The sequence below is a fragment of the Hypanus sabinus genome, chromosome 10 (assembly GCF_030144855.1).
Source record: "Hypanus sabinus isolate sHypSab1 chromosome 10, sHypSab1.hap1, whole genome shotgun sequence".
Classification (NCBI taxonomy): Eukaryota; Metazoa; Chordata; class Chondrichthyes; order Myliobatiformes; family Dasyatidae; genus Hypanus; species Hypanus sabinus.
This window is the reverse complement of record NC_082715.1, coordinates 21509086-21524328: the sequence shown is the minus strand read 5'-3', so window position 1 is coordinate 21524328 and position 15243 is coordinate 21509086. Positions and strand designations below refer to the sequence as shown.

General features: G+C 37.9%; 1 protein-coding gene across 1 annotated transcript in view; it reads right to left on the bottom strand.

The window, feature by feature from the left end:
- The window catches only part of hsf2 (heat shock transcription factor 2), a 40413-nt gene that overhangs the window by 8217 nt on the left and 16953 nt on the right, over positions 1-15243 (bottom strand). The window contains exons 6-10 of the mRNA XM_059981490.1: positions 12795-12856; positions 10501-10582; positions 10273-10403; positions 7831-8070; positions 6506-6611 (exon numbers count right to left, since the gene is read on the bottom strand). Coding sequence (XP_059837473.1) covers positions 6506-6611; positions 7831-8070; positions 10273-10403; positions 10501-10582; positions 12795-12856 — 621 coding nt within the window. The remainder of the gene's footprint in view (positions 1-6505; positions 6612-7830; positions 8071-10272; positions 10404-10500; positions 10583-12794; positions 12857-15243) is intronic.

Below are 15243 nucleotides of genomic sequence, written 5' to 3'. Positions count from 1 at the left end.
AGGATCTTGGCGATTGTAGGGGTGAATTAGAGCGGACTGAAAAGCTTGAGCATATAGACATTAAAAAGAGGATGTGCTGGAGTTTTTGGAGAGCATCAAGTTGGATAAGTCGCCGGGACCGGATGAGGTATACCCCAGGCTACTGTGGGAGGCAAGGGAGGAGATTGCTGATCCTCTGGCAATGATCTTTGCATCATCAATGGGAACAGGAGAGGTTCCGGAGGATTAGAGGGTTGCAGATCGTTTCATTATTTAAGAAAGGGGGTAGAGATAGCTCAGGAAATTACAGATCAGTGAATCTTACAGGTGGTAGGTACAGAGGAAATGTCAGGGGCAAGTTTTTTTTTAAATGCCGAGGGTAGTTAGGGCATGGAATGGGCTGCCAGCAATGGTAGTGGAGGCGGATACAATTGGGTCTTTTAAGAGACTCCTGGATAGGTACATGGAACTTACAAAAAAATAGAGTGCTATGGGTTACCCTAGGTAATTTCTGAAATAAGTACACGTTCGGCACAGCATTGTGGGCTGAAGGGCCTGTATTGTGCTGTAGGTTTTCTATGTGTCTAACTTGAATCTGTGGAATGCTGTGCCACAGACCATAGTTGAGGTTAAGTCTTTGAGTATACTTAAAGCAGAAGTTGATAAGATTCCATCCAGGAATATGGTGAGAGGGCATGTGTAAAGGATTGAATGAGGTCCGTGATCAACCATGATGAAATGGTTGAGCAGACTCCCTGGCCTAATTCAGCTCCCATGTCTTATGGTCTAACTAAAAAAAGTCATAAAGAAGGAACATGAAGATAAGCTAGCCAATACTACCAAAGAGGTTAGCACAAGTTTTTTCAAATATATAAAAGAGTAAAAGACAGGCAAAAGTGGACATCAGAAAATAACACTGAAGAAGTAGTAATGGAGGACAATGTGGATGAACTAATTAAGTATTCTGCATCCATCTTCACTGTGGAAGACAATAGCAGTACATTGGTAGTTCAAAAGTGCCGAGGCAGAAGTATGTCTAAGTGCTATTACTTGGGGAATAAATGCTTGTGAAGCTAAAAGGTCTGAAGGGGGATAAGTCACCTGGACCAGATGAACTACAGCCCAGGGTTCTGAAAAAAGTGGATGGGGAGACTGTGGAGGTACTGGTAGTGATCTTTCAAGAATCACTGCATTCTGGCATGATTCTAGAAAACTGCAAATGTTACTCCACTCTTCAAGGGAGGAAGACAGAAGAAAATAAATTATAGGCCAGTTAGTCTGACCTTAGTGGTTATTAAGATGTTGGAATTGATTGGCAAGGATGAGGTCTCAGGGTACTTGGAAGCACATGATAAAATAGGCTGAAGTCAGCATGGTTTCCGGAAAATATTGCCTGACGTATCTGTTGTGAAATTCTTTGAGGAAATAACATGCAGGATAGACAAAGGAGAGTTGGTGGATGTTGTGTACTTGGGTTTTAAGAACGCCTTTGACAAGGTGCCACACATGAGGCTGACTAACTAGTTAAGAGCACATGGCATTACAGAAAGCTAATAGCATGGATAGAGCATTGGCTGATTGGTAGGAGACAGAGTGGGAGCCTCTTCTGGCTGGCCACTAGTGACTAGCGGTGTTCTGCAGGGACTTCCTTTCATGTTATATGCCAGTGATTCGGATGACAAAATTGAAGGTTTTGTGGGCAGGTTTACGAACAATAGAGGGACAGGTAATATTGAAGAAGCGGAGAGGCTGCAGTAGGACTTGGATTAGGAGAATAAGCAAAGTGGCAGATAGAATAGCGTTGGAAAGGTACAGTTATGCACTCCGGCAGAAGGACCAAAAATGTAGCTTATTCTCTAAATGGGCAGAAATTTTAAAATTCCCAAGACTTGGGAGTCCTTGTGAAGGATTCCCTAAAGGTCAACTTTCAGATTGAGTCGGTGGTGAGAAAGGCAAATACAATGTTAACATTCGTTTTGAATGGACTAGAGTACAAAAAGCTAGGGTGTAATGCTGAGGCTTTATGGGGCACTGGTCAGGCCTCACTAATGTAAGCAGTTTTGGGTCCCCTATCTAAGGAAGAATGTGCTGAAGAGGGCTCAGGGGAGGTTCAAAAGAATGATTAATGGAAAGAAAGAGTTATTGATTGACATTTGATGGCTTTCAGCCTGTACTTGCTGGAATTTAAGAGAACAGAGTGGATGTGGAGAGGATGTTTCCTATAGTGGGGGCGACTTGGACCAGAAGGCAGCCTTACAATTGAGCAGGGGTTTCCAAATATGGAGTCCACAGACCCCTTGGTTAATGGCAAGGCTCCATAAACCCCTGGAATAAAAGGACACTCATTTAGAACGGAGATGAGAAGGAATTTCTTTAGCCAGAGGGTGGTAAATCCATGGAACTCACTGCAGCCGGCGGCCGTGGAGGCCAGGTCATCGGGTATATTTAAGTGGAAGTTGATAGGTTCTTGATTAGTCAGGGCATGAAAAGTTATGGGGTGACAGCAGGAAAATGGGGTTCAGAGGGAAAATGACTCAATCATGATAAAATGGTAGAGCAGACTCGATGGGCCAAGTTACCTAACTCTGCTCTTATCTGGTATTCTTATGGATATATTACAAAACTAAAGCATTCATTTTTCAACTACATTCATTTGGATTTAGTTCCCAAAATTCAAAAACCTCACAAAGCTACAAGTATGCAATGACAAGCTGCACTGGCTATATATCTACTCTATATTGCTGGCTGGTGTTTCCTTACTGCTACAATATATTCAGAGTTATTTCTTGAATTATTCTATTTCATGAAACAATAACTTATATACTCATTGCACAAGAAACTATCTGACAAGAGTCATTTGTGACAGGGGGCCAACGTAGCAAAGCCATTAGCACAAAGCTATTACAGCTCAGGCGTCAAGAGTGTTCATTTCTGATGTCATCTATAAGGAGTTTGAATGTTAACTGGTCATTATAAATTGTCCTATGATTAGGCTAGGGTTAAACTGGGAGTTGCTAGGTGGAGTGACTCGAAGGTCCCCCTCCCTGGCACACCTCCTCTGCCACCTATGGTGCTTCACCCTTGCCACTTCCAATTCTGTTTGCTCCAGCCAGATTTATAAACTCGCTCTCCACTCAAGTGGACAAATACAGTACTATGCAAAATTCTTAGGCACCCTAGCTACATATGTGCCTTAAGACTTTTGCACAGTACTGTTAGTGTAAAAGTCCACCTCAAGCTGAACTTCAAGATAGAATTTGCAATAAATCTCTGCCTTGTGAGGAATCAGCTTCCAGGAACTGGGACAACTATAAGTCAGGCCAGGTATTAGCTTTAGAAAGGCAGAATATTGTATTAAAGGTAAGTCTCCTGGCAGTGTGGAGAATCAGAGGGATCTTGGGATCTGAGTCCACAGGACACTCAAAGCTGCTGTGCAGGTTGACTGTGTGGTTAAGAAGACATACAGTGTATTGGCCTGCATCAATCACGGGATTGAGTTCAAGAGCCGAGAGGTAATATTACAGCCATATAGGACCCTAGTTAGGCCCCACTTGGAGAACTGTGCTCAGTTCTGGTCACTTGACTACAGGAAGGATGCGAAAACTAAAGAAAGGGTGCAGAGGAGATTTAAAAGGATGTTGCCTGGATTGGGAGCATTCCTTATGAGAATAGATTGAGTGAACTTGGTCCTTTCTCCTTGGAGTGACAGAAGATGAGAGGTAACCTGATAGAGATGTATAAGATGATGAGAGGCATTGATCATGTGGATAGTCAGAGGCTTTATCCCAGGGCTGAAATGGCTAGCACGAGAGGGTACAGTTTTAAGGTGCTTGGCAGTAGGTACAGAGGAGCAGTCAGGAGTAAATTGTTTTTTTTTTAAAAACACAGAGGGTGGTGAGGGCTTGGAATGGGCTGCCAGCAAGGGTGGTGGAGGTGGATTCAATAGGGTCTTTTAAGACTCTTGGAAAGGTACATGGAGCTCAGAAAAAAAGAAGGCTATGGGTAAACCTAGGTAATTTATAAAGTTCATGTTCAACACAGCATTGTGGGCTGAAGAGCCTGTATTTTGCTATTTTCATTTCACATCTTGTCACACCAGACAGCCAGCCACTCTAGTGTTGTTTGGTTGATGCTGAGCAGGTCAGTGTCAGCTAAATCAGGTGAGAGTGGGCAGTTGCACAGAACGTGTTCAATGTTCTGCATCCTTTCGCCACACTCACAGGATCTGCTGGTCTTTAAACCCTACTTCACCATATTGTCTCCCGTCCTACAAACTCCCGCTCTTGCTCTGTGAGAGTGCAGCACTTCCATCTGTCAATCAGTACCCCATCTGGCAACGTTTCTGTGGGGTCTTGCACAGTATTGTTTGGTGGGGTTCTGGCTTCTGCTTGTTGCCAGAGGTCAATCCTGTATGCTTTGGGGGGGGGGGGGGGGGGGGATGTTCCATGCAGTAGTTCCTCCACTGTAGCAAAGCTTTTCCTCAATTAACAGGTTTTTTTATGTCCTAAAGCATTAGATGTCAATGCCTTTGATACAGGATGATGAAGAATACATGATGAAGCAGGCCCTACAGGCTCTGACTTGACTAGACTAGAGAAGGAATAATTACTGGACAGTTTGAATAAGACATGATGAGCAACAAAGCCAGAAAGCGATTTGATCTATTGTAAGAAGTTAGTATCAACACAACTGAAAGAAGCTTACAGCTTCTTATTAGCACAAAATAGATTTCATGTTTGCTCTTGGCACATACCTGTTATATTATTAATGCACACGAGCATCTATAAACAGATTACTAGACAAAGTGATCATCAGCAAAATGAGTTAAATGCCATAAACATAATTCTAAGTATAGCGAATTCCTGTTAATTGGGACCAATACATTTTGGCCTAAATAAGCGACTGTCCTTATTAGCCAAAGTTTTATGGAAATAGTTTAAAAAAGACAAACTACACTTAACTGAGTTACAAATTATGTATTTAAATGAAACAGACCAAATTAGAACACTACCAATATTACTACAGTACTATAAAACTATTAGTTCCTAAAAGATATCGACAGAGGAATTCATAGTGTATGCTGCTGTGTTTTTTTGATTGAACGTAAATGGAAAAAAAATCAGCGCTAATGATGAAGGGTAAGGTAAACTTAGGTAGAGGGATAAGTAGATGGGGGAATGGATTAAGGGGTATGATTAGCTTATGATCAATTTTCTTATAGATACCTTATGTTATTGAGCAGTCAGAAATAAACTCTATCCGGCAACAGGTGACGCACAAGGCTGTAAAAAGTGCTAAGCATAACTAAATACGGGTATATTATGATTGAAGGAGCATCTCCAGGCATTACTAAATATGGGACAGAATGCTCGAGAGAAGAGGGAAGTGTCAGGGGAAGGTGCCAATATGAGGAAATTAAGTTGTATCCAGGCTAGTCTTGGCATCAATAATTATAACTAACCAATAATGATTTTACATCTAATTGTATCTTAGCAAGTGATCGAAACTATTCTAAAACTGTATTAACTCGTGTAATTATAATATTTCCTGTAATGGTCAATGTAATAAATTGTGTGGAATTGTGTTTGGGGGAGGGCAGTGTCTCTTTGGGAGATCAGTCCGTAACTTCCCCCATAGCATGCTATGAATAAAAAGTGAAGTTTGACGAAGTATCGCTTGCTATATGGTTTTATTGAATTCTTGATACCTTGCATTACTGCATCGGGTCGATCCGCCTCTGACACTAACACTTTGTGCAGATAATGGACTGCCATCATTGCCTTCCTGAATATCTAAAAATCATTACTTTTTAATTCAGTGTTCATTGGCACAAATGAGTTACCTAACACAAGCATATGCAAATAACATTATTTAAAAACTGTTCACTTTTGACACTGTGTAGAGTCTGATGGCCACACAAGTGCATGTGACTGACACTAGTTAGAAATTGTTGCATTCTCTAAATCTTTATTTTCATTGTAACATTCAAGATGATTGTCGATACCTTTGAATTCCTTGTAGTTCGTAACTTGTTGAATTAGTGAAACAGTTTCATTTTTAATCCCAGCTGTTTCTCACATCTCTATCCCCAAAAGCTTGAATTGCAGTGAGCAAAAAGTTCTGAATTCTCTTATTTCTTGCCAACTATCAGTGACAAAAATCACTCCTTTTTGAACACACACATGCCCAACTGATGTTATTTCAAAATTGTTCGCTCTAAGCATGGCAACTAACGGCCACATAAGTGCATGCAAATGATGCTAGTTGGAAACTGTTTAGCAAGTCTCCTGTCCCAATTAAGCAGCTGTGTCCCAAATAGACAAAGGAAATCCCAGCTATTTTCTCGATTGGTTTTAGTTCTTTAAGAATTATCCCAAATAAGCATCTGCCCCAATTAACCAGAATTCACTGTACTTAATATAAAAGAAAGAAAATCTAAGATGTAGTTTTATCTCATGAATAACTAGCTACCATCTAGTACAAGTGAGAAATCCACTTTAGACCTAGTTACATGATGGGTACTTACATCTGACAGAATATCTGGATCCACATTGAATTGTTTTCCTGATAACGTAGCCTGGAAATCTTCTAAACTACAGTCAATACTGTCCAAATAATCCATAAGTTCTACCCTGCAAGGCCAGAAATTGTTTAATACTTGTTAATGTGGTATTGATTCAAGCTGATGGAACTTTGAATAAGGACAAAGTCTACGTTTATGACATATACTATGACAAAATCAGTGAATCTCATAAGTAAATTAAAAACAACTAAATTCATATATACATGCATTTTTATAAAATATATTCATGGAAGAGCCAGTTGTGTGCAGTTTCACATAATACAACTCACAATGCTGATCTAGCAACAAGATCATCAAACTCAGTATATATTTAAGTACATTCTGACATGAACGTATATTGACTTCATCTAGAGTCCTAAAAGAAATGGTGTTGGCTGTTGCTACTCTATACAAGGAAATGATTTGCTAATTTGTCTACCAACTAAGAAAATCTCAAAAACATCACAATCTAGAAATTAGTGCAACTACTTAAGCAGACAAATGCAAGTCAGTAAGCACACAGTAATTTTTAAATATGTAGTGTAAAAATACCCAGAATACATCTCCACCTCTAAGTTAAAAAAAAATGTTCCATGTGGAATAAGTGGAAAGGGTGATTGATTTCATGTTCCTGGGTGTCAATATCTCCGAGGATCTACCCTGGACCCAACATATCGATGCAATTACAATGAAGGCATGATGACGGTTATATTTCATTAGGAGTTTAGGAGATTTGATATCACCAGAAACACTCTCAAATTTCTACAGCTGTACCATAGAGAGCATTCTAACTGGCTGCATTACCAGCTGGTATGTGGGAGGATACTGCACAAGATTGAATTAATCTGCAGAAAGTTGTAAACTTAGTCAGCACTAGCCCCTATAGTATCCAGCACATCTTCAAGGAGCTGTGCCTCAAAATTGCTGCATCCATTATTCAGGACTCCTCCCACCCCATCAACCCAGGTCATGCTTTATTCTCACTGTTGCCAACAGGAAGGAAGTACAGAAGCCTGAAGGCACACATTCAATTATTCAAGAATAGCTTCTTCCCCTCTGCCATCCGATTTCTGAATGGACATTGAACCCATGAACACTACCTCACTATTTTTTTACTTCTATTTTTGCACTACTTATTTACCCATTCACTTACTGTAACTCATTTTTTCTATTATGTATTGCATTTTACTGGTGCCGCAAAGACAACAAATTTCATGACATAGACTGGTGATATTAAACCTGATTTTGAACTTGTATTGCATCAAAAATAAAACCTCACATTTACTCACTTGCCAAGAAGATTTATGTTCTGTGAAATAACTGCATTGTCTTTCAAAATGGAGTCCATCATAGATATGGGATCTTCAGAACTTATTGATGATTCGGTATTTGTTATTTCAACATTGTCGTTTATCATAGTGTTCATTACTTGGTCAGTACTGCATACATCCATTATCTCAGATGATGGAAGTGATTCCTGATTTTTAGTATTTACTACTTTATGTGAAGAATCATCCTGTTCTGTAACTCTGGAAAGATCAGTAAGAATGTACAAAATTGATTCAACAATATTGAATTTTGCAACTTATTTAAAGTTGTGTACATTTTGTTTTACAGTTACACGAAAAGAAAATTAAAGACACAAATTGGGTACTTTATAACATACCTTCAGCAATAGTGCTAAAGTACAGCATCTAACACCTTTCAAAATTCCCATTTTCCAAATGGTACTAATCTTTTAATTTAAATATTGTTAGTGGATCTCCAAAACACTTTCCCAAGTTGCATGGCTTTGTCGAGTCCAACTATGCATTGCAATGATTTTTTTTTTCTTGCTGAATCGCCACTATTTAGAAGCACTCACAGTATGGTTTAAAAAAAACAACAAAAAACAATACAAATTGAAAAGATTCTTACTTTTGTAGTACTTTTTACAGGTGTACAGACCTAATACCAAAGAAATCTGGAGGAACAGATTCAATGGCATCATTAAGTTATATTAAGTTATGCAGAGACATGGAAGTATTCTCAGAAGTACTTCCCACACAGTACAAAGCCACATTTTGTGCAGTAGCATTAATCACAGTATATTTTCATAAATAATGCTGCAACAACCAACTTTGTAGGTCTCAGCATACCCAAAATTGTTCATAATTGTCTGAGTCAAAACTAACTGGAGAGCTTTGAGGTTCACTGAAGTCATTTGAAATTCCGATGGTGTTTTTTTTGCGTATCCTGAACAACACAATCAGATCTGATTTGAAAGTTCTGTTCCTTCCTCTCCACCCCTTTATCTTTCTTACCCACCTGGCTTCACCTGTCACCTTCTAGTTATCCTCCTTCCTCTCCTCTAACCTTTTTATTCTGGCGACTTCCCCCTTCCTTTCCAGTCCTGAAGAAGGTTCTCAAACTGAAACGTTAACTGTTTATTCATGTTCTATCTATGAATCTTATGTATATTATGACATTAAAAGTAAGTAGAAAAGGTGCATATTTAGAAGGACACCGTACCACACAAAACTGAACAGAACTTGGCTGTTTATCCTGTGATTTTTTATTGTTAATTTTAAGGATGAAAATTAAGAAGCTGACAAATACAGTCAAGATCATACAGCACTTCTTCCCCACCTCCTAGATGAAAGAACTCAATCTCAAATTTCCTCTAAACCTTTAACCATGTATCTTTACACCCATGGCCACTAGTTATAGACACCTCTAAGAAAAGTTTCTAATGCCTCCAGTTTTGCATACCTCAATCAGATTTCCCTGCAACATGCTCAGGTCCAAGAAAAATAAACCAGGCCTACCTTGCCTCCCCTTATAGCTAAAATGCTCCATCCCAGGCAACAACTTAGACAATCCCTTGTACACCTTCCATTACAAACACATCCTTCTTACAGCATACCAACCAGAACTGCACAAAGCTCTCCAGTGTGATTCAACAAATGTTTTATAAAGTTGTCCCAGAATCTTCCTGCTTTTATATATCTTAGGATGCTAATTCTAGGTATGCCAAATGCCTTCTTAACCATCCTATTCACTTGTGCTGAAGCTCCAATTCAAATACTTAGACTCCAATACTCAAAGTTTCTCTCGTCATCTTTACCGTGCAACCTCAGAGGAACTTGTTGGCCCTGAATTTTAACTATCTCCCATTTAAAAGACTCACACTTGTTGGATGCTGTTTTACTTGTAAGCAGGTGCTCTCAATCCACTTTCACCAGGTTCTGTTGTATATTATTAAAATTGGTCCTTCTACGATTTAGAATATTAATTTACAGCTCATATGTCTTCCTCTCCATTATTATCTTAGAACTTACAGAATTATGATCACTATTCCACTCCATCATTTGCCTTATTTAATTTCATGAAAGTAGTAGACTATCCATATATTGGCTCAAAAATTGTCCTGGATACACCATTAAAAACTCTTCTCCATCTAAGCCCCTCACATCAAGGTTAAGTCAATAGAAGGATCAATAGTTTATAACAATGATGGTAGAATCCTCCATAATTTTAACCCTATTATTCTTGCACATTTCTGTGATAAGCCCACGTATACACTCATCATCACTCATTGACTGCTGGATGGGCAGGAATGTAGTATAACCCAAAGTGATGGCCCCTTCTTATTTCCAAGTCTTACACTTCCAGTTAAGAACATTTCTGCAACTGAATACTGTAATACAACAATCACAGTATGCAAAATAACAACTGGGAATTAATCATACTCATTAGTAGCAAATACAGATGCTTCATCCTTTTCAGATTCTTCTGTTGGCCTGTCTGTGATGTCACAAATGACAATATCATCTAAGTTTCTAACACACTGCTTTACACCATTTGGTCCATGCACAGGAACCTAACAAGAAAGACACAAATTTTAAAAGTCATTTCCAACCTTACATCTTAAAAAGTGGAAAAAAAAAAGTTAAAACTTCAAAAAGGTGCTTATTTACATGAGTCGCATCATCAGGTTCTTTGACTATGTGATGAAAGTATTTTGGCTTAGAAGGTCCAGAGGTATTAATCATTATTGGCCTAGAGTAATGAAAGAAAAGTTATGTACAAGCTTAAAATATGAACCAAGTTAATCTAAGAACCAAGCATGAGATAGTAAAACTGAACTAACTAGATTATGCAATTCTAGCTTCTGGATTTATTAATATACACAAACAAGGAAAAATAAATTGGAAGGCTAGGCACTTGATTGATAAAGAATATGACTGTAGCTTGATAAATATTAGCTTGTTGCCAGGTCAGGAGTACCTGAGTTATATAGAAAGATTGAATAGGTTAGAACTTTATTCCTTGGAACATAGAAGATTCAGAGATTTGATAGAGGCATACAAAATTACAACAGGTATAGAAGGGTAAATGCAAGTAGGCTTTTTCTACTGAGGCTGGGTGGGACTACAACAGGTTAACAGGTACAACAGAGATCACAGGTTAAGGGTGAAACGTGAAAACTTTAGGGAAACATGAAGGGAAACTTCTTCACTCAGAGGGATGTTTGAGAGTATGGAACAAGCTACCAGTCCAAGTGATGCATGTGAGCTCAATTTCAATGTTCAGAGAAGTCTGGATAGGTACATGGATGGTAGAGGCATGGAAGGCTATGATCTTGGTGCAGGTCGATGGGGGTAGGCAGTTTAAATGGCTCGGCATGAACTACATGGGCCGAAGGACCATGCTGTACTTTCCTATCATCCTATAAATACATTATATCCTAATCATAGCCAGAAATATTTTTTCACTTAAGTAACGCAAAATTCTATTAAACTACTAAGTGGATACAAATGATGGCGTCATCTAACTCCCATACAGCAGTGAATTTACTACTAACAGTTTGCTTCACGAGTTATTTAATTTCAGCCTGATGGATAATATTTTGAGGTCTTGAAAACTCAGATTTCTGGGAGAATATAAATTTTCTTACCTCTTCAATAAAATGCCCAACAGTTTTTATATAAACATTCATTTTGAGTAGACCAAAGGAAGAATAAGCAGAGTTAACAATGCACCTCAGAGTTATTAACTCTGTACTGCCCTTTATAAATCAAAAACTGAAGTGACCTCTCTAAAATAATGATAGTCAGACACCTCACAGCAAATCTGACAAATTGTTTTAAAAAAAATTAGCAATCAGAACTACATTTGCATGACAAATTGTTGTCATGTGGTATTTGAACCCTATATTAAAAAAATACAGTTGTACCATATATTTACGTACTTTCATATTAGGGATTTTAAATATTCACTGCCTGATTGCTATAACCACGGCGAACTATCAAGCTGCATGAGAAAAATGTTGCTTCAATTTTTATCATTCTATATCCATGTTTTTATTCAAATAAGCAGAGCCTAATGGCAGAAATATTTAAAGGTCTACGCACTGCCATTTAAATTTCAAACTGCTTGTTACAAAACAGACAAATAATCCATATGGCTCAACGGTATTTCAAAACAGCACTCAATCGCCATTAGATTTTGCCATCAATGGTCTGAACGGCCAATGAACCCATGAACATTACCTCACTATTTTTGCTCTTTTTTAATGTATATACATTTCTTATTGCAATTTGTAGTGTATTTTCTGTATACCGCTGTCCTGCTGCCACCAAACAAGCTTCATGACATGTCAGTGATAGCAAATCAAATTCTGATTGCGTTATTTTTGTTGTCACTCACAAAGTCAGTATGTTACTGGTAATCATCAAGTATTTAGCTGAAACTGTACAAGTAAACAACTTTTGTGACAGAAGGCAGGATGTAATCCAAATTTGAAATTAAAAGCTACTATAAATGAAAAATTGATAAGATTTCACAGAACATATTGAGGTGCTAAGATATGCCAATTTGCAACTGTTTTGAAGAATTTCATACTGAAGTTAAATATTGAAATTTAAAAGCAGCTACAACAAAGCACACTTTCTTACATACTTTAAGTGAATAAACATTGCACTATGTACAAAATAATACGGTTTACTTTCCGAAATTTCTTGAGAAGTAAATTAAAGAACATTATTCTCATGAGCTTGAATATCCAGAAACAAATCATTTCATAGTCTTGGGGAAATTAACACTTACCATTCTACCAACTAATGTTTCAAAAGATGTTTCATTCAAAGCTATATTTACAAACCAAATACAATTACATGGAGACCTGAATGCTTTCAAATTATTGGGACATGACTGAAACAAAAACACACCCCAATGTGAAAAAATATATTTGCAAAATAGACATGCATACCTCTTCCGCTTCAAAGTTACAATTTGGTTATTCTGCACCAAACTAACGATAAATTTAATAATCTGAAAAACAGGGAGTGTAAATATTTTGAATTTTCAACTACAAGTCTGAAAAGTCAATATCTTTCCCCTAATAAAGTTATAGACAGCTGTAAATATGTTCACACAACCACTGCTACACTAACAGTAAGAAATATCTGATTTTCTCCTGGTATTACTATCTAGGAGATCCATGTAATACTGTGTAAACACTAAACAAAAGTAGTTAACCATTTCTTAAAAATGCAAAAGCATTAGACATTATATGAAGCTCAGAGGCCTATACTTAAGAACCACTACTTATATACTTACTCCTTTCAGACTTTTGAACCAATCACCTCTTTCACACACTCTTCCTACTGGTGTAACAATGTTCTTGAAATCTTAACTCTAGCTCTCTCAATTATTCTGTTGTCACTTCAACATTTCTTTTTGCACTGCTTCAGATTGCAAAACACTCTCTGCTCTGTTCTGCACTTGTATTTATTGGCAGATTTGTTATTACAATGTATACTGTTTACTGAGTTTCATGGAAGGAACTTCCATTACATCCAGGTGTATTTAGAAGAATGACTGGATCTTACAGAAACATATAAAATTATGAAAGGGGTAGATAAAACAGAGGCAAGAAAGTTGCTTCCGCTAATAGATGACACTAGAACTGAGGGACATAGCCTCAAGATTCAGGGGAAGTCGATTTAGGACGGAGATGAAGAGGAACTGCTTTTCTCAGAGGGTGGTGAATCTGTGGAATTCTCTGTCCAATGAAGCTGTGGAGGCTACCTCAGTAAACATATTTAAGACAAGTTTGAATAGACTTTTGTATAGTAGCAGAATTAAGGGTTATGGGGAAAAGGCAGGTAGGTGGAGATGAGTCCAGAATGGCGGAGCAGGCTTGACGGGCCAGATAGCCTACTCCTGCTCCTATTTCTTATGTTCTTATATAACAATAATATACTAATTTTAATGCAGGAAAATAAACAAAATTAGTTTACAGATGCTTCTTCTGAAAAAAGCAAAGCAGATGATAGCTTAAGGACAAGTGAAAAGAAGTCTGAGAGAAAAGCTTGGTTATTTTGTCAACTAGGCCCTATGATGGGGGAGAAGGAAAGGATGAGAATGACTATATTAGGAGTGGAAGATAATCAAATCTGGAGAGATGAAGGGAGGAAGTCATTGAGGGGTTTAAACCTGAAACACTCATGGGGCAATGGCTAATAAATCTCAGCCAGTGGGAGCTTGCACAAGTCTGAGATTAACAATATCTTGGATGAATTTAAGTTTGTGTAGGTGGAAGATGGGGCGCAAAGTTATTGAAAAGTAAAGAGGTAACAATACCACAAACCATGTTTTGTGGAGATCAAATCATGAAGTGTTCTCTTGCGAGGAACAATGAAAATGTATTTAAGATGTGGGGTCAGTAACAGATTCAGCTAACGTGGAAGCCAGAAAGTCGGCTTGATGAGACTTTAGTCAGAATAAGATCAAAAGAACGGTAATCAAACCAAAAGCAGAATCTAGCACTGATGGCCTAGTTACATTCAATCAGCTATACTGGGCTGACCATGTTCTGCATTTTCAAAACCAGACCCCAAACAGACACACGGGTTCCAAGATCTACGATAGGAAGGGTTCAGATGTATTGAAAAGATTCAGGGATGTGATTGAAGTTCTACTGAAGTAGAACAGCATACTTATTAACCCCTGAGAATCTCTAATCTGAATAGATCAAAGCAGAGGAGCAGCAAGTGGGCATTTCAAAGCTCTGTATGCATCGGGGGTCATACAAAAGCTCTGTGATACAAAGAGCACACCACCTTGCTCCTAACCAATCCATGGAAGAGTCCACAGTTCCATTAGTAGTCTGACCAGCCATCTCACAATGCACAATACCACACTGGAAACATATCATTCATGATCTATAAGACAAAAAAATCGTCCAACTAGTTGGTCTCAACTACTCAGTCATGTTAGAAGTTGGTATTTTAATTTTAGGGAATACAGTACACAGATACAGAGATACACACTTCAAACAAAATTAAGGACTAAAATTAAAATTTTCAATCTTGTAACATTTGTCCTGATCTTTCTATCAGTCTTCAAATCATTTGATGGTACTGCTCCAAATATTGTTAAAGTAGGGATCGTTTAACATAATCCTTGGAGCAGCATAAACACTAGTATGTTTTATTGAGTTTGAAGAATGCATTGAATTTTGGAAACTATAACAAAAGCAAAAAATTAACAGTTTAAGTCAAACTTTAAGAGTTATTCATTCTGAGTCATTTGTTATTTTTTTGTTGTGGAAGGAGACACATACTGGATTAGCATGAAAAGATTAAATTTGAAATAATTTTTGCAAATTCAAATTTGAAAACACCATTGCAGCTTTCTTAAACAGTTTGGAAAGG